Source organism: Chaetomium strumarium (genome assembly GCF_033439665.1).
Source record: "Chaetomium strumarium strain CBS 333.67 chromosome Unknown B0T15scaffold_1, whole genome shotgun sequence".
In the NCBI taxonomy this organism is placed as follows: domain Eukaryota; kingdom Fungi; phylum Ascomycota; class Sordariomycetes; order Sordariales; family Chaetomiaceae; genus Chaetomium; species Chaetomium strumarium.
Window position 1 is genome coordinate 6,977,328 of NW_026944429.1, and position 19,361 is coordinate 6,996,688.

General features: G+C 54.4%; 5 protein-coding genes across 5 annotated transcripts; 4 read left to right on the plus strand and 1 right to left on the minus strand.

Annotated features, from left to right (window-relative positions):
- The first annotated feature begins 2,868 nt into the window (after positions 1-2,868).
- On the plus strand, positions 2,869-3,729 carry B0T15DRAFT_78855 (uncharacterized protein). Its single transcript, XM_062871316.1, has 3 exons — positions 2,869-3,210; positions 3,269-3,412; positions 3,468-3,729. The coding sequence occupies exons 1-3, from the start codon at positions 3,064-3,066 to the stop codon at positions 3,639-3,641; spliced, it is 465 nt and encodes a 154-aa protein (XP_062727302.1). The 5' UTR covers positions 2,869-3,063; the 3' UTR covers positions 3,642-3,729.
- Positions 3,730-7,057: 3,328 nt separating this feature from the next.
- Positions 7,058-8,737, plus strand: B0T15DRAFT_482526 (uncharacterized protein; the record flags this gene model as incomplete). Its single annotated transcript, XM_062866111.1, has 4 exons — positions 7,058-7,274; positions 7,373-7,423; positions 7,658-7,823; positions 7,912-8,737. The coding sequence occupies 4 exons, from the start codon at positions 7,058-7,060 to the stop codon at positions 8,735-8,737; spliced, it is 1,260 nt and encodes a 419-aa protein (XP_062727303.1).
- Positions 8,738-9,266: 529 nt separating this feature from the next.
- On the minus strand, positions 9,267-10,871 carry B0T15DRAFT_386899 (uncharacterized protein; the record flags this gene model as incomplete). Its single annotated transcript, XM_062864354.1, has 4 exons — positions 9,267-9,333; positions 9,437-10,203; positions 10,265-10,693; positions 10,758-10,871. 4 exons carry the CDS (start codon positions 10,869-10,871, stop codon positions 9,267-9,269), a joined length of 1,377 nt encoding a protein of 458 aa, XP_062727304.1.
- Positions 10,872-11,628: 757 nt separating this feature from the next.
- Positions 11,629-14,839, plus strand: B0T15DRAFT_427818 (uncharacterized protein; the record flags this gene model as incomplete). The annotated part of the gene is made up of 2 exons (XM_062865673.1): positions 11,629-13,362; positions 13,510-14,839. Exons 1-2 carry the CDS (start codon positions 11,786-11,788, stop codon positions 14,837-14,839), a joined length of 2,907 nt encoding a protein of 968 aa, XP_062727305.1. The 5' UTR covers positions 11,629-11,785.
- A 1,968-nt stretch (positions 14,840-16,807) lies between these two features.
- B0T15DRAFT_79039 (uncharacterized protein) lies at positions 16,808-18,632 on the plus strand. The gene is made up of 3 exons (XM_062871317.1): positions 16,808-17,343; positions 17,405-18,314; positions 18,400-18,632. Coding segments are annotated over exons 1-3 (1,350 nt in total). The 5' UTR covers positions 16,808-16,905; the 3' UTR covers positions 18,402-18,632.
- Positions 18,633-19,361: the final 729 nt, after the last annotated feature.

The window sequence follows — 19,361 nt, forward strand, 5'->3', positions numbered from 1 at the left end:
GCCTCGGGAAAACGCACCGGCATATTGGTCTTTTCGAGGAGTATCTCTCAGTAGGCTGAAGTTGGGGACACTTCAGGGGCCGATGAATTGACTGCTGTCGATTTCTCTGATGTAGCTCTCCGTTCTTGGGGATGATGAACCGCTGCTGATAGTCGGGAACTGAAGCCTCTGATCCAGATACAGATTGCGGCCCTGGTTGTCTTATACTCAAGGCCATCATGAAGACCCCAACGAGCTCTCATCAGGGGGGGGCTTGGGTCGAAACAGTGAACTGTCCCCATTCTCGGTCTGAAAGTACACCGGCGAAGTCTCGGGGGCCAATCGTGGCATTGTAGGGCGTGTCCAGAGGCTGTCCTAGGGCCATCCGTAGACGGTGACATACACAATCTTGAGGTGGTGAATTTGCGAAATTTCCTGCTGTGTCCAATCCGATCGTTGAAGGTCCCTATGTTCGACAGCGATGCCATGCCGACCTTCGGTAAAGCCCAAGGACCTGTAATTGCCATCTTTCGGTGAACCGGGAAGGCCCTGATTTGTGGAAAGGACAAAACGTGGTCGTTCGGCGGCGAGCAAATCGGACCTCGATCGGTGGTTGACGATAACCTTTCCGTCTAGGCCCCCGTAGGGCGGGAAATTGTTCATGTGAACTGTTTCAGGGAAGCTAGTGGCTCGTCGATGAAGTCGAGATAGTGTGGGCGGAAATCCATGTTAGCCCTGTCCTAGCCAGCACTGCCCCTTAGATTGATAAACAAATGGGGCGCCCGAGGTCTGTAGTTTGTGCGCCTTTCTCATGACCCTGCCATAAACAGCTGTTAGTTTGGAACACTGAACAATACTAAGTCGTAGAAAAACCCAGGGAATCAGCACGTGTCAAGTGTAACGTTTGTGATTTAGGAGAGCTGACCAAGCTTTTCTGGGGGGGCCATTTACCACAATCTTGCTGCTCGGTCCGAATCTGGAAGTTTCAACAAGTTCCATCTCTGGAAGCTGTTTAAGAGATGAGCCCTAGTGAAACTCGAGGCTGATTACATGCGTCGAGGATGCGAGGCTGGTGACCGGACGGCTGGTCCCTAGCTTCGTCACCGGTAGTAGGCTGCAATATCGCGGAAGACGCCAAGTCTCGAGTCTTAGAGAGCTCTCGGACAGTTCCGATAGCAGCCAATTCGAGTCATCAAAAAGTGACATGGTTGATTGGCCTGTATACGGCGAATACTGGGACGGTGTTGCATCGCGCTTTCTGCTCGGAAACCGCAGAGTTCGCTGTCTTTCCGGTATGGGACGCGAACGAGTGCGCATATTGTGGCGGAGGATATCGTTGCCTCGCTCCTCAATGCTTTCAAATTATCATTAGGTCGTCATACTTCAATGTTGCAGGAGAATTTGGTTGGCAAGGTCTGAACTTTCCTACAGCAAGAGAGGACAGAACACAGAGGACGGTGCGGCTCCTTTATGCCATAGAAACTTTCGGACTACGAGACACAGAGCAGCGGCTGAAGATAGAGCCTCCTCACTATGCACATGAACTCCGAGTAAGTCGTTGCCCAGTCTATCTGTACCTCGTGCATTCAGCCCTTTCAGCGCCGTCTCTCACCGTGAGGTTCTCACGAGGTACAAACATTCCGTGAAGACAGCCAGGGTTACACGATATTTCTGAACGTGATTAACACTTAGAACATCATTGGACAGGTAAGAATATGCTCAACCTTGCGGCTCTGTTGAAGTTCAGCTATTAAGAATGAGCCGGACGAAATTGCACTTCATGCCGAGTTCCATATGCCCAACAGCTCGGTCAAGTATAGCCTCTGCTTGACGAAGCTGACCTTGGCTGAATTATGTCAAAGTATTGTGCAATCCGGGCTGTAGTTTCGTACAGGGATCGGGAGTAGACGTAGATGCCGGGCGCTTGTGATTGTTGAGGTTTGTCCAAGAGACAAGGCTGCGTGCGGTAATGTAAATTCGGTCTAGCATGCTACCCTGATCCAGTCATTCGGCACATGAAGTGGGTACTGGAACAATTCCCCTTTCGCCCTGATTCATGAACCCAGCCTCAGCCGCCACGAAAGCCGTTGCCTTGAAGTCACGGGGTGTAGTATTCGAGGGTATGTTCAAGAATGGAGTGCAGTGATATCGAAAGGGGCGGGTTCTGCTTTGGCCGCTGACCGAAGGAGCGCGACAACCGTACTATAGAAGAAAGAAAAAGACGTTAAGAGAGGGATATGCAAGACCAGTAACTCCAACCGTTGGGGACGCGCTTCCTATACGGAGTATGTAGGGTAATATCTACGGAAGAAGGAACACTGGCATTGATTGAAGCTCAAGCTTGATCCTGCTATGGGGTTCAAGGGCTAGCAGCCTAGCACATCGATCAAGCGGGAAATCTCCGTATGTACCGTGCAAGGGCTTTGACTCCACTAAAAAGCTTAACCGGAGTAAAGTTAAACCTGCATTTGTTAGACGCTGCAGATGACTGAGCGCGACTGCATTTGGCCGTCATACAAGTCATTGTGTAGTTATAGCCGTGATTTGTTGATGCATCCCACAAAGTCACATTGGGCAATTGCATCGAGGCCTGAGGTTCACAATGTGGCTTATATGGTGTGCGGTGCGGCGTGGCCCAGTGTCTGCCAAATCTGGTTAGACTCATCATCTTTTGTCCGATTGTCCTGGAGATAACCGCTACACGTGTAAGGCTTCACCTACGTCATTGCCGCGCAGCTGGCCAAACGCCGGGGCGCAAACTGTTTCAACTCCAGCTTGGGATCGCAACACTGAGCAGCATATAAGTGGCTTCATAGGGATCCAACGCGTTTACCATTTCTGCTTTTAAACCTGCATCCAGAGGTGAATCTCTCGACCTTACTTCCCCGATTTACACTGATCCGCCGCAGTTTTCCTTTTCCCGCTGAACTTCAATATTCCTTCCACTTCCTGGCGCCCTTTCCGGCACCACGCGAAGCCAACCATTATCACTCGAGATATTGACCAGAGAAAGCACAAGTCAATCTTAACGCCAACGCGTAGCCCTCCAATATTCAAACCTTAACCGACCTTCGTTCCCGGAAGATGGCCCTCGGCGACACGTCCCGAGCCTACCTCTTTTTTACCCTCCTCCATTTCTTTCAGTTCGCCCTTGCGATCACAGTCTGTGCTCTCTACGGAATAAATCTAGACCGCGCTCGAAAGGCTGGAGCACACGCGGATGGACGATGGGTAAGGGTTGATTAGCTGCTGTGATGGATTTGCTAGGTCTGTAGCTGACGGGAAGTAGGTCTATGCTGAGGTGGTGGGAGGCCTCTCCGCCTTAACGGCAATCCTCTACTGCATCCCCTTCATCCTCCGGTTTGCGCTTGTTTGGGCATGGAACTTGATCCTTTTTATCCTCTGGATTGCCCTGTTTGGCGTCTTTGGCCGCGTATGTGATTCCTGCCTCTCATTCTTTTATACGGAGCTGACGCTCGATGTTACAGCTGTACATCCATGAGGATGCTGGAGGGAACGGCGATGTTCAGCGTATGAAGAACGCCGTCTGGGTCGTCCTCACCAGTGCTATTTTGTGGCTCATCGGAGTCCTGGCGCATTTCATTTACTGGTGGGGTCATAGGGAGCGCCGATCTCGCTTCACGAGTCGCGCAAAGGTGTAAGGCTGCCCGCTGTGGATGGTCGTTGACTATCTGCAGAGAGCTATCAGGGGCGTCTACTTTCTTACCCGAATCACTTGAGGTTTGTGCAATGAATCTGGAATGGGCGCAGACAGGATCTGACGCGACGGCTGGGGATATGACAAGTGACGCTCGTTGGCAACATCTCCATAACATTAATGCGTAGTATTAATATCAGATCGTCCGAGGAGCACACTGAAAGAAGAGTGCGAGTGAATCAAATTAGAAATACAATCTCCGAGTCATGATACCTTCAGACTAGCAGCAGGAACCTGGTCGTGCTCGTTGTGCTCGACAACTCGAGCTCCACCGGGGCTCCACGATTCCGGCAAAGTGGGTCCAGAATCGGCGGGCCAAGACCGGGCAGTCCCTCCCCCGCCGGCCAGGTGGGGTACCGAAATGGGTCCGGATCTAGCAGACGCGGGGTAGCTTGTCCTCCTGCACAGAATAATGGAGACAAATCCACAAAGCACAAAGGGGGGAATCTGCCTCCTTTTTTGCCTCACCCGGAGCTGTGTCTAACCAATCGTATATATTCACGGCGCACTGTGGTGTGGATGTCTACCTGAGTCGGGTACTAGCAACCTGGAAACGCGCAGGCTGCCGTCTTGCAAGCCCACACTATCGCCACCGTCCTCCGTATCGGAAACCGTCCTGCCGCCCTCCGTGACAACTATCCCGAGCGGCCTAACCTGTCGCGCTAGCTGGACGACCCATCTTGACCCCTTCCGAAACGGGTGACCAGAGCTTTAGGTGGAAAGGGGCAGAAATCCCGCGATTGGGCGGCGGAAGGCGGCAAGTCGGGATATGTAAAGAGAGCCAATGAAAATATACCAACCATTTGGGGCATGCAGTACAAAGATGCCGGATATTGGATTCACGCAGCTGTCATGGAGAATAGAGTGAGCGGCCAGCTAGCAAGACCCGTGGAAAAGGCCGCTACAACTTCCGTTTGGTTGAGAGATTGCGCCGGTTGACCGTCATCCCACCTGAGGTACGCTGCTGTGTCCTGCTGTTGGGAGCAACCAGTCTGGGCCAACTTCATGAAGCGCTGTCCGATTTGGTCATCGCGACATGTCATTTCGGTGTAACAGCTAGCTAAAGTTTAGTTCCTGGTTTGCGTTTCCGGCTGGGTGCGATGGCCTTTTACCGCGCCTTCATGACGGATGGTATCAGTGGCATGTAGGACACCTCCTGAAGCGCATACCGTAGGTCGGTACCTTAAGATAGGTAGTCTACATTACGCTACCTTAGAATGTGGTCAGGGCTAGGCGAACCGGATTTGTGTTCAATACATACGGAGACTGTTGACCAGGCCTCCGTTTACACACAAAAAGAGGATGATATCAGTGGTTGGCTGTCGATAGCGAGATCGAGGAACATGACTCAACTGCAAGCAGTGAGCGAAATGCCAAGATTTCCCGCTCTTGAATCATGTTTCTCTAGCTACTAGTAGTATTTAGTATTCTTTGCAGTTGGCTGATCCCACGACCATATGGCAATGGCGCGTTGCACTGTGTAAATCCGTATGTAGGATCCCACACCACCCCGCTTGGCGTAACTCAGGCCTGCCCTTCAACCTTTCCAACGCTATATAGGTAGGTTACCTTAAAGTAGGTGCTGTGGCATTATGCAGAATAGACACCTAAGTTATCACCAGACGCTGCATGACGTTGCGCATGAAGCCGCGCAGAGAGCCAAGCAGCACCTCATCAGACACCTCCACTCTATGGTACCCTACTCACTGGTATGGCATTTTGCCGTGGAACAAACATTGGCCCGCCAAGTTCTGCAGCAAGCGTAGCTGCATGCGACGCCCCAGGGATGCAGACGAACAGGGTTGAGCGGATCCGTTTGAGAAATCGTGGTTCGCTGTGAGTAGAAGTTTGCCGTGGTCGTACGAGACTCGCGTCGATCATCAGCCATCGGGGTCCCGTCGTGGTCGCGTCGTTAGTGTAAGGAGGGGCCTGAAGGGTGCCGACGACGCGATTGCCGCGCCGGTTGAGAAACACCCCAAATTTTGCATCCCACCTTCCTGACGTACCTCAGGTGCCTTTGCAGTGTCTATCCTACACCATCACTACTACACTACCGCCATGTCGTTAATGCCACAGCCACAGGCATTTACCGCAACAGCTTCCACCTGCCCAATCCTGAGGTGTGGCCATGTGGGTCCAACTCGGGCTATCCGGCACTCACCCGTTTGCTGACGACCCAAGGACGTTCGTCATGCGGTATCGACGGGCTGTCGCCTCCCCTTCCCACTTAAGTACGCTGGTGGATTTGCACAAAGCGATCGGGGACCAAATCGCACACCTCGTTCCCGATGTGTACAGTAGACGCGTGCTAGCAGAGCCTGCGAGCAGTGCAAGGTTCCATGCTCGACGAGAGAAAGCAGAAGCAATTGAGGTGTGGTGTGGCCCCTCGGGCAGATCCTGGCACAAGGAGCGAGCCGATCATCCGCTGCCCGCACGGAGCCTGCCAGGGTCCTCGTAAGGATGGGATATGAAGCACACAAATGCCCACTGTATGCAAAAGTGATTGCATTTCTGGTGATTTCCCATTCCTCACTTCCCATCGCCGTTTCCCGCAATACCTGACTCGAGAGCGGATCTCATGCCCTCAAGCAACCCTGCCAGCACCCGGGCACCTAAGCTGAACGTTCCCGCTAACATTCGCGGACTCGGAGATTCGCCGATCATCCTTTCTTTTCACCACCAGTATTCTCCTCGCAACGTCCCGTGCTGCTATGGCCTGGTCCGCCATCCATCAGCCGTAGAGCCTGTCAGCAAACGCATACGAATGGCCGTGGCAGCTGGCCAGGAGGCCCGCTGACTTCGGATGAAGCACCATCCAGACCGACCACCCACCCGTCTGATGTCACCGTCCTCTAGCACTCCAGCGTGGTGCTCGCTCCCATCATCCAGTTTCCCCTAAATTGCCACTGGAGATCCAGGATTCGGGCAAGTAGACGAGAATAAAGGCAGCCATAAGTTTAGAAACAACTTGGACTTAGCGATACCATCCCAAACCCGAGCCCAGAAGCACCAAGGACACAACACAGCACCCCGTGCCTTCCAGCCTCTCTGTTGAAGCCGGACCAGAGGGAGAACGCCAGCATCAAACGGCAGAAAGTTTGGCATCCGAGATACGACCCATGACCGTTAACCTAGGTATGTAAAGCCCGAACTTCTATCCTAAGCCCACACCCGGTTCTCCCGACCCGGCATTGCAGTTAACAGCAGTTCTGAAGGGCCTGGCTCGGCCCGTCTCTCAGCTGCTCTCCGTGATCTTTCTCGCCCCGCAGTCAGAACTCGTTGACTGATACAAACACGAGATAGCTGGCGTCACGACACCCGTCCGTTTAGCAGATCGTTGCCGCATCGTCCTTGCCCAAGATGGATCTCCGCTCGCCGTTGCTCGCAACGAGGCGGTTTATACACCGTCGAGCGGACTCCAGTTCGTCCAGAGCCTCCCGTGTGTCCAGTGATTCTGATGAACCCTTCGCCTTCTCGCCCGCCAACACACCTTCGGAGGAGACTCCTCCCTTCCGAACCTCGAATCCACGGTATGCGATGGATTCATCAGCTCCTGGCAAGCGCCTCCCTGGCAAAGGTACGTCCTGCTAAAGTTTGTTACCTCATTGCTCCCGTCCCTATATTGACCGTCGGATTCGATTGGTTGCATGACCCCGGCAGTGTTGTCATGGCCAGGGACCCCGTCGTGCCTGCCGGGCTGGACAGTGTGCGGGAATCCCCAGGGGGGTTCTTTCTTTTTATGTCGGGCTGCAGTGGGCAAAGGAGAAGAACTGACGAACCCCCGGACGGCCCGATCAAACCCTGGAAGGAGGAAGTCAAGAAAAATCTAGGGACCCACACGGCCCAAGCCCGGTCTTCAGGTCCAGGGTCTGGGGCACTGCGTCATAGGGCTGTGGCGTTTTGGACCCTTCTCTCGGTTGATTAAGTTGGTACCCGAATACTGATCTGCGTTCATTTTAGAAGTTGAAGATAACGCCCGAGACGTTGCGAGTGATCTTGCGTTAAGTCCAAGCAGCAAAACCCGGCCAATCGACATCGAATTGCCCAAGCGCCGAAGGCCTGACCCGAACTCGACATCCACGTTCACCCCACCAGCGCCCCTATCAGCGAGAGGCGACATCTCTGGGTATGTACAACCCGGCACGGCTTATTGCTTGCCTCCTCCAAGGTCGCGTAAGGTTGTCGATCGCTGACCTGGACTACATTGTTTGCAGAGCCTACTTCCCTCTTCATGAGGACCCCGCATCTCGCATTCGAGCTCCCCATCCCTTTCAGGCAGACACCGAGATGGCTCGACGAAGCTCATTGCAACGGGCCGCTGAGCTTGGCAGATGCGACACCGGTGCTCGCTCATCGGGGCGTCAGAATGCTTCCCCAACCTCGCAGTACCCCGGCATGAAGCCGACAAGTGCGTCGGCTTCCCCTTACACGCCCATATCGTCATACATACCCAGCGGTCTTCACGATGATGTAGTCCTTCCCATGGGAAAGTACTATCCATCCAACTGGGAGAAACGACATGGAAAGAAATCGCATCTTCAACCGTCAACAACGGCGAAACCTGCTGCTCCGGTTGTCACAAAATCTGAGCCGCAGGTCCCAAGGCCCCACGACGAGCACCGACATGCCCGGCCCGACCTTGACGTCAAACGGCGCTTGCAACAATATCAGAGAGATATGGTGGCTCAAGCCGCGATGGCTGCCAGTGCTGTGTTAGCCAAAAGCCAATCCATGGCAGGTTCAGCGCGCGCCTCGTCGCGCGGTGGAGGAACTCTTCCGACAGCGCAGTTTGCAGCAGCCTTCCTCAAAGCGCACAAGCCCCTCTCGCCGAGATTGCAGCCCGTTGGGAGCCCTGGGGTCCCAATCACCCCAATGTCACTGGAGGATGAGTCGTACCTGACTCTCGGCTCGCCTGCAACTGGCATGGCTGCCCAGCCCCAGACCACGGAGGCTGGAGATGCCATGCGACCTGGCGAAAAGAAACGACAACGAAACAAATCCCGCTCCCCGTCCATTGGGCTGAGCGCTGTATCCGTTTAAAATTTGTCTCTCACTCGCTTTTTTTTTCATTTTTCCAGTCATTATGCATCGCGACAACGGCAACGCCTATTTGGTTTGCTTCTCATGGTTTGATACCCCCAGGTAGATCGGAACAGGGTTTTGGCATGTGTACAGCTCGGGTTTGGCGTTCTGTTTGTATTGTAAATATCCGGGACACATGGGTTCAGCACCAGCCAGGAGCAAGGACGAAGTTTAATACATCCCTCGGTTTAATGATTACGCTATTATCCTCGTCACTGATACATCACCCAATGAATAAACCCGTACCCTGACAACACTCGAAAGAACCAATCCAGAAGACCAGCAGAACTCGAAGCACGCCAGCTCGTCCAAGGCTAAGACTCCTCCTCAAAGTGCCCCTGCTGTACTGTTTTCCTGAGTCCAAGCAAAGAAAAAAAAACGGAAATGGAGGACAGAAAAAAAGGGAAAAGGAAAGAAAAATGCCCAGGCTTGGTAGCAACATGATCTGCCATTTCTACCCTAGGTTCCACTTCGTTCACCATCGACATCAAAGTGACTTGCGGCAGTAGTTGGCTGGGAAATTGCCGGTATGTCCTCGAAGTTCTCCTACCCACCTGAGGGAGACATGTCAGCCAAACGTTCAGGTCTTGAACTCCAAAATCGAGAGCGCCCCCTGAATGGGGGAAGAGCGCTAAGGAGGAGGGATGAAACACATACCAGTCCTGGTCCGTATCGGTCTTCCGGACTATTTTTATCCTATCGCCCTCCTGGAAGGAGAGGTCGCCTTGCCCCTCGCCGGCGAATGCGAACTGCGCGACCACCCACTCGTCTGGTGTCGCCGTTGGCACCCGTTTCGGCGGAGGCGGTGGGGGCTTCTTCTTTTTGGCCGCTAAGGCGTTGGCGGCAACTAAGGAGGCGGTCGACGCAGGACCGGGCTTGTTGAAGTAGTCCTGCTGCTTCCCTGACGTCACGTTCGGTGAAGTGCCATTGAATCGGTTCACCGCGCCGCCGCCTAGGATCGTGGCGGCGGTGAAATCGGTTGCGTTCGAGTAATCCGGCCGCTGGTAACGCGACGCCGAGGGTGTGCTGTCTTCTGCTGTTTGCGACGAAGCTCCCGACTTCATTCGTAGGGTTCGCGCTTGGACACCGGTGAGCAGGCTTGACGAAGTGCTACGGGCGCCATCGTTTGGGGCAGAGATAGGTTGATGTGCCGCCTTGCCGCGAGTTATGAAGCTGATGGACTCGACCTTGCTTCGGGCGGGATCGAATGCGGCATTCCATGTGCTGACCACATCTTGCATCGGCGGTGGTGGCGATGGAAAATCGAATTCCTCGCAGTAGTTGTGCAATGTCGTATAATACAATCCCAGCAGCCTGTTCTGAATCAGGACGAGATTGGCGACCAGAGGGCCCACCAGATTGAAGGCCGCGGTGATGATGGGGGGCAACGTCTCCCGAAGGTGTTCATCAGCAACGCTGAATTCCTGTTTCGCTGTCAGCCTTCGAATTACAACCCAGGGCTAAGGAGTCGTTTGGCTTTCTCACATCTGCCGTCCTTGACATCTCGGCGTCGGCCTTTGCTAGAGCTGCGTCCTCTTTTGCAGTCCGGCATGGCTTCCTTTGGAGCTTTAGCGCTTTCTCCTGTGCCATTTCGTAATCCAGTCGCTTGTTCTCCCGCTTCTTGATGGTCTTGCGGATGGGTGCGATGGCGCCCCGAGCATCGGAAGCGGGCTGTAAAATGTGGCCCTCGATCAGCGTGATCTCTTCCATCAGCTCCACTTTCAGCTCGCTGTACGCCTCCTTCAACCTGAAAGTGCGCTCTAGTTGAAGTTGAGGCGTAGCAGCGCCCTGTTGCCGCTCAGAGGAGGCGCCGACAATGGGGTCATAGAGACCTTCGTACTCGGAGACGGCCTGCAATTGGCATGTAACCAGACTAGCCCATGACTCCCTCCACATTTTCGCATCCTCAATGATCTAGATGCGTCTCAGTTCGGCGATGTCATGGTGAAGCTGGCGTCAGGTCCACGGGCCAACGTACCTTGGCTAGGACATTGTCCGCATCCTCGTAGTCGCTCAACAGGACAGAGACTTTGGCATTGTCTCCCGGACCTTTGTTCCGCAGCTTGCCGAACTGCCTCTGCATTGACTGCATACTGGAGCGGTGGCGAAGAGCAGAAAGGTTTGGCGGTAAAGTATAGGTGTTGGCTGCTTTGAGAGCAGTGAAGGGAGAAGCGGCACTGAGACCGGGTGAGTAATAAGTACTTCAGTTGAATGATGGTTAAAGGTGCATCTCTGATTTGATAGCGGTGAAGAAATATGTAAGTACGTTAGGTATGCTTCAAGTTGAGGATGCGGGATGAGAATTAAAACCAAAGATGAGAAGGCGAAACAGGCAAGAAATACACCCAATCAGCACGTCTGTCAATCCCATCCAACTTTGGCGGCACAGCCTCAGGCATTCGCTCCTTGCATATAAATACCTGTTGCAAGCGGGTTTGAACGTCTGAGTGACGTGCGCACTCCGCAGCTTGAAGGTTCCCATCGAAAGTGTTAGTACGGATTACTTAGTAGTACTGTACGTAAGTGAAGCTACACAGTGAGGGGTGCCTCAACACCAGAGCACAGCCTTGGAAGCTCATTAGGTGGCCGGTCATGCTAACGTTACTGTGTAATAAAGTTACCAAGGACACTGAGAGATGCGGAACCAAATGACAATCATGAAACGAAACGGGCAAGGAATGTTAGTTACATCTCTGGTGGGGCTTGGGAGATCTGCCAATTGGAATCGTGCGAGCTGCTTGTGGGGTGGCGTTGTGAGCCTTATGTACTGTGTATGTACTGTACGCAGGAGGAGTGGAACGAGTATCATGTGTCAGCGCGTCGTTAGGTACCTCGCTACACGCGCCTTCCTCAACTCGTGCACGGCGCCGCAGCCCATTCGCTCGCTCATTCGCCTGCTCAAAACAACAAAACGACGTCACCTAATCGAAGTCGGCAGACTGCAAGCTCTCTCAGGTCCAACAAACCCGGTGATGCGATGATGAAAAGATACCCGGCTTGTGAAACATGCCGTTGTCGTCCGCGATAGCCGGGAGGCCGGCGTCTATCGGGTTAATGGATTCCAGCGCCGTCGCCCGAAGCGCTCCGGTTTTGGAATTTGTGTGCTTGTTTACCCACGACCTCCGGAGAAAGCAGAAGAGATGGGAAGATGGTCGCCTCAGATACCACACGTTCAACAAGCGCGTTATGGTCTACGATGAGCGCGGCAATTTCGTCGGAGACATGCACTGGCAGCGCGACTGGGAATTCGACGAAGGCGAGGAAGTCCAGCTAGAGCGCGGAGGTGTTATTGTGCAGGTTGTAGAGTGCGTGGGACGCCAGGAACAGGACCTGTCTGAACTGTTGGACAGAAGAGCAAAGGAGAAGGAACAGCGTCAAACGCGGGTACCAGTGCGCCCCTCTCCGCCGGGAACTAGGGTGCCCGATCATTTTCAGACTCGGCACCGTCCCCTAAACCAGCTTCTTGGGACACCAACTGGCCACCACGGACGTGCTGTGGTCCCAACCGAGTCGCCGTTCGAGCTGCGCCAGAGGGCTAATGAGGCGAGCGACAGCCCCGCCGATCCGAGGGCCGCAAAGAGGAGAAAATGCGACGCCACACCACCAACCAGGCTGGGCTATGCTCAAAGCTTGTTTGGTGCGACGCTGTCTTTGTCGGCAGTGCCCATAAGCTCAGCTCCTCATCGGCGATCTACCGGACCAACATATCGGGAGCAGCCGGAGATGTCTTCACTGCAAGGAGAGCCAATGCCGGATGTCGAACCTGTGGGCGAAGACCGAGCGGTATGTGGTGGTGTGAGTTTACAAGTGAATTCCTCTAGGAGTAAAGCCATTGCCGCTCAATCACGGACCACCGTGGAAGTTCCTGGGCGGGCGAAGTTTGGGAAGGAAAAAACAAGCAAACCCGCTGCGGGACCCGTTGCTAGTGAACCTTTTAGAGCAGCAGTAACGGTGCCTCGAAATGGCAGCCCACCCGCAATGGGCATCAGCGATGGCCGTCTACGCTCATCTGGCAGTGCTCAGCCTCGGGCAGGTTCTGTCGGACAGGCTATAGTCTCCAAGACCTTTGAGAAAAACACAGGGTTGCGAGCCACGAACGCTATTGAGCCAAGTCGAGAGCAAGCCCAGCAGAACTCCTGCGTGACCGATAACCTAGGCCTCCGTACATCGCTTTCACAGGCGATAGTCCTGGAAGACGGCTCAAACCCAAGACCAAGCAGTCCTGCGAGCAACACGAATTCGACGCGTATAGCTCCAACAGCGGTAGGGCAGAGACCGCCAATACTTCATGCTTCATCAAGGGGGAGACCGAAGAGCACGGAAGCTCCAGAAGCCATGGAGGACCGGTCCAACGAGGCAAGGACAGAGCTGCGACTTAAGCCCCGGCAGAAGCGTGGTCTTCTGCTCCTTTCTGAGAAGAGGACCAAGACACACCACCTCAACCGACAGATTCCACTTGCTGAGGATGAAAGCCCCCTTTCAATACCTCCACGGGGTCTAACAAACGCCGTAGCCCCAGAGGCTGATCTTTCATCCGGCGCAAAGCCCGCTAACCATGAGGCGGCAGTGCATGAAGATGACCCGTTTGGGTCTTCAGCCCACCAACCTGGGAAACGCACGTCAGAGCTGCATTCGCTATCCGCCATGCGTGACCGGCCAGTTGCCCTCGAAGATCAGACTGGGGCCGAGAAGGTGTCTCTGATGCTGACCAATGCAGCCGGCGATAGAAGCGAGGATCAAAGCACAGCGGAGGTAGGACGCCGATTTGGGGGACCAACAAGTGATGACTCTAGAAACACCACCGATAGCGTCCTGCACCTGGCGGCTTCGCCTCGAAGCAGGAGAGTAAGACCAAGGAGCAAAGATTCTGCGCAACCTGACGCGAAATCGGGCGAGCCAACAAGTCCAAATCGGCGATGGGGCGTGAGAGATCTTGCTCAAAAATCGAGCAGAGCAAAACCTGCCCGTCAGACCCGCAGGATCAAAGACCCAGATGCCCAGGACTCAAACCTTTCAACCAGCGAGGTACCGGAGGCACAACTGGGAGACAGTGGCGACGAAGAGCAACCTGAGGCTCGTGTTGGTCCACGTCTTGCAAGACTCAGCAGGAAAGGTCTCAAGAGCAGGGAGGTCATTGGGTTTGTGCCTTCCAGCCCGCTTGTCTCGAATCCTGTGAATTCAGTGCAAACACTACCGAGCGTCAGCGGTTCCCGGATTGCGGCTGACACAGCGGCGGCCAACTGCGTTTCCGAGCCCGGAGGCAAGGGTTTGCTAGTTCCGGACAAGAGAAGACCTCTCGTGGAAAATCTTCAGAAATCCCTAGCGCCGATAGCATCAACGACGGACGCTCTGCCTGTCCTCCAGCGGCACAACTCGTTACGCCAGGATAAGGCTGGCGAAAGGATGGTCGACGAATCAAGCCAAGAAGCAGGTCTTTTTGCTGCGCAGCCATCCGATCACCTGCTCGACACTTCCAAGCGACACAACCTGGTCCTTTGTGAATCCAGTCCCTTGTCTGTAGGAAACGGCACAAATAAGGAGACAACACCATCGATATTCGCGCCTGAATCGAAGAGCACCGCCGCGATCGAAAAGGAGAGGTCCCCGACGATGAACGGGCCGGCCAGTGGAGCTCCAGAGAGAGCGGTTGTAACGAGCATTACAGCCTCGGTGTCACAATTGGACAGCTCGGCCACTCTGCCAGCAAGCGGCACGCGCAAAGTCGAGGGAGACTCTTGTGTAACGCAAGGCGCCGGCAAGCCGCTTCCGGAAGCTTTACCATCCGAGCCTGCCCGACCCAGAATCGCGAACCCAGCTACCCGAGGCCGGAAGGCTGCGTTGATGTCGGATGCGGCAGGCCAAGTGCCTCAATCCATCTTACCGACCGAGGCCGTCCCTGCCGCAACCCGTATGCGACCAACTGCGATGCCACAACCGGAGGCTGTTGCTCACGAGCGCCCCAAAAGAAAGATGACGTTTCCCGGTTTTACATCGGCCAGGGCTGGGGGGCCATGGAGCAGGGAGGCGCACGATTTGCTGGACAGTGCCCGTCCCGGGTGAACCTGTGGAGGCTGAAAGACCATTAACCCGGATGCAATTGTATAATTGGGCTTCCTATTATGGAAGCCGGACGTTGCTTGAACTGCATTCATGCGCTGAGGGGAACGTTGGAACCGCACTCTCTAGAATGCATGACAGCGAAATGCTCTAAATTCGCCTTGCAGAACAACGCAACACGTACGCTTTCGTTCAAATCCATCACTCGCCTACGTGCATCAGCCAACGGGATATACAATACCAGACCGATGTGGTTGGCTTGCAGTTTCTGGTCCTCGGCCAGATCGGCGGTATTTCTATTGACCCTGAACGCAATCTCTACTCACACCAGACGGGAGAATGGCCATGCGGACATCTTGCAGATGCCGGCGTGCCCTGCCGGCAAGTCCGGGGAAAAATACAATGGGTGTTTCGGTCTGTTGCGTGGTCGCTAGTGTTTCCAGATTGTGACTCAACAAGCAGAGACCTTAGCCGTCTTTTGGTTTTTGTTGCAATGTATGTACAGTACTAGTGGCCCGGTATAATAACACGCCTACAGGAGCGTACGTTGCTTCTATCCCCGGCCGTTCGTTGGGCAGCTACATAGCATCCGGGGTTCGCATTCATACATGCACGATTCTCCCACAGGCACCTGTCCTTGCTTGAGCGCTTCCCGGATTCTATTATAGCCCATCTCTAATCTTTCTGTACTACGGTGTACTACTGTACTTTGCAGGTGGGATCGTTGTCCGCTCCATGTCGATCTCGAAAACGGTGATCGATGGGCCCTGGGCTTTGAGACGGTGCTACCAACACTCCTCGACGCCTGATCCATTAGGTAAGTGAGCTCCATGCGCCACACCGGAGCATCGTTTGCTACGGAGGGAGGGAAATGCTGCCCCCAAATCCAGAACGCAGGACAATATAGAGGCGGTGAGCCCAGGGGATACCTAGTGGATACTCCACTGTTCTCAGAGTAGCCTTGGGTTGCGTACCCGTGGACATCCAAGGGCCCCTGGAAGTAATGGAACGTGCAGCAGATCGTAAGGCTGGAGGTTAAGTTGACGCGAAGCTAGCACCCTGGCCGTGCACCACTTTCCATGTGGGAACGGTCATGATGGGGAAGCGAGCCCGGGCCCTAATGGATTGGCTGGATGTATTGGTAGCGTCTCAGATCGCACATGTATCATCACGCCATCGGCCTCTCGGGCAAAGCACGGAATAGATCCATGTGTTGATCTCAGGGCCGGGCAATGTTGGGCAGCAGTGCTTGAACTCGTGGGGAAACCCAATTGACCACAACATGAGCCCCCTAGGCCCCCTCCTGTTCATGGTGCCTGTTCATTGCCCCGCCATGCGCTTATCTTATCTCCAATGGTAGCGCGGGGCAACATCGAACGGAATGTCTTTTCGCCCTCCGTCATCTCAATTGCCCAACAAATCTCTTGTCCGCGAACCATCCGACCAGGCCTCGAAAAGGAATCTTGTGTTCAAATTTTCACATGATGTCGGGTCACACGCTGGTGTGTCAATGCTGCCGTTGGCGGGACAGGGGAGCGAGCACCTTGGGCACCTAATGTGCATCCATACGTGGAGTGGCCTCCGAGCCGCCAACTCCAACCCAAAGTTCAGGTGCTCGTGCGCGATCTCGACACGCACGCTGCAAACCGAGCCATCTACCTCAAAATGTTGTACCGTTACTTACCGGTCTTCTTTTTCCATATGCCTGCAAGCACGTTTTCATGTTTCTCTCTTTAAGGCCTCGTCGCAACGGTGTTGTGAGAACCAAATTCCGAACTTCCAGGTTGCTGCTGGCGTGTCAGCGAGGCGCGTCCGCCTTTCGATCTGCCTTGCCCGGTGGTCAAGCACGATGACTACAGACTCATTTATTTGAACCCTCTCTACCCCGAACCACATTGGACTCCCACAGTTCCCCCTTTTACCTATATCATACTTGACTGTTGTCTCAATTTTGCTCCTCTCTATTTGTGCTCTATCCTGTTTTGTTCTGCTATTTCATCTCCTTGACACTGTCCGGCTTTCGTGGCGCCAGCCCTCGTCCACGGCAAGGCTCGCTCGTCCGGCACGACATGCCTAGGCCTCCGAGAGACCACTTCGACCCACGCAATGAATCCTCTGGCGCCATGGCTTCTCTGACCTCTGACCGAACGGGTGCCCTCAGCCGCCCAGTGCCAACTCCTGAGACGCAGGACCTATACAATAGATGGCGCGAAGAGGAGGAAAAGTTGACCCCGGAGTCATTAGAGCAGGTGCCAGAAGGCGCTTCCGATTTTCTACAGCTCCCCTCAGCCTCCACAGGAAGAGCCTCATCCCCGTCACGGTCCCACGGCAGCACTGCTCCATCCATATCCCAGGCCATGAGTGGCATGCAACTCGACCGGGACCGGTCACCGGTCAAGAAGACGGCATCTGGTCGGCACGGGCCACTGCCCAAAAAGAAGCAACTGAAAGCCGCGCTGATGCGTAAGCTGAAGGCCTGTGACGACTGTAGGAAGCGCAGAGTGGGAGTGAGCTGACCAGAATCATAAACCCCATTATTACTACCGTCTTTGGCTAACTGTTGCCCAGTGTAACCACCTCGACCTGTCTCTCTTCGAGGCCGCATACCAAGCCACCAAGCCAATAGAAACCCAACCACCCGATCCTCCGTATCAGTCGCCCTTGGGTGACCCAATCGATCTGCTTGGTGTCGGCGCAAGCCAGGACTTCGCGAGTTATCCAGTCCCGCTTATACAAGTGCCTAGAACTCCGGGCGGGACGAATGAAGCTCTCCTGGACCACGACCTCATATTAGAGCCCAGAGAGCATCAATATTCTACAGTTCCGCCGCACCTGGCATACCCGCTCGCGAATGTCGACTCAATTCCACAGTATCGACTTGCCACCTCGGCCCAGAAAGTGACAATGGCTCAGTACCAAGCTGATCCCGCCCTCCAGAGCATGCGCTCGGCCATTGGCATGCCAATTGGCAAACAAGTATCGTCGAATGGGCAATGGGATTGCTCTTGGGGCAGCGAAGAATGCGACTCCTCTGTGTCAAGCGGCGGGGTGCCGTGCTGCCGCCAACGTTGCATGACGTTGGAAGAGTTAAAGATGCACTTCCAGTCGTCCCATGCGTCGTTTCATGGAGACTGGTCCATGTGGCGATGCACCTATTGCAAATTGGATGATGCGAAACCGACTGGGCGTTGCCCTCAATGCTCCAACCCATACTGGCAGCGGTGGCATTGGGCCAACGTGGGCGTCATGTCAGGACAAACGTCAAGACTTGTCAGCCGCGTTCCCACCGAAGATGCGTCGCCGTCAAATCGGTCCTCATGGACCAACCAGTCGGCGTACTTCTCACACCCAGGTGGAGGCCACAGCGGCTCCTATACTTCGTCCTGGGGTTATGGGTATGGAAACGCTTCGGGCCAACCATCTTGGACCGCCCAAGCGGCCGCCGCGTGGCGTGATTCAGAGCAGCGTGCGTCTTGCTGTGAGAAGTCCCCCCTCACGGTTTACCGCTCGGTCAACCCTCTGGGCAAAGATGTTTGGTGGTCTCTGGTTAATGACGCTCCCAGGACTGTCTTGATCACACACGCCTGCCCCGCGGTTGTGGTTCTCGCTGTCTTCCTTATCGTGATAATCGACGACTGGCTGTCCAGCGGCACTTTCGGTGGCGGGTTCAAGCAGATGGTTGCTGAGCTCGCTTCTGACATCATTCACAACGTCGGAAGTCGGATCCCGGAGGTCTCGATCGCGTGCATTACAACCGGGTTGTTTTCCTCATGGTTGGTTCGACATGTTATGGTTCGTCTAGGTCAGCATCATAAAGCGGAGGTGTGCCTCGACAGCTTGATTTCCCTCCTTGACGGGACGCTGACCGACACATAGGCGCATGAGCGCTGTTTGATGCGCGATGTTTTCAGCATCTCATCTGCAGATCGGAATCAATCTATTCCGGTCGCTGCCGATTAGCAGGTCGGACACGTCGTCAGCGACAGAATATATATATCGAACGACAGTATAAGGCGAATACAGGCGCCGGCGACATTTCGATACATTATTCCATTTGTTTTTGGATTTCGTGAAGCATTGTTTCTTAGCTCTTTTTGCTTTATGCCCTGCCCTCTTCGATTGGTATCGGGTGGATGGGTGGTCAACAAACTACTGCCTACTGTCTTGGCGAGTCCTGATTGTGCTTTGGAGTTTTGGAGTTTGGGGGGTTACGTTCCTGCAGAATGCAGGTTTGCGGAAGTCTTTTGTCATGCCACCCTCGAGAGGAATTGAACAAGCAGATCGCTAAAGATCTATACGATAAAAGGACGTTTGGCGCATGATGGAAAGCTCCGAAGTTGGATCGGAAGGACCGGCGTATTGGGAAGGATAAAAACAATGGCCTGTTTTATAGAGTAGACTGATGGACGACTCTCAGAGGCCTGGACGCTTGAGCAATCGACGCACTTGCTTTCGTGACTGTCCCTGGTATCTCAACATCTCAAATTGATTGCCGCGGATGTTTCCTAACAAGATGCGAACAGCA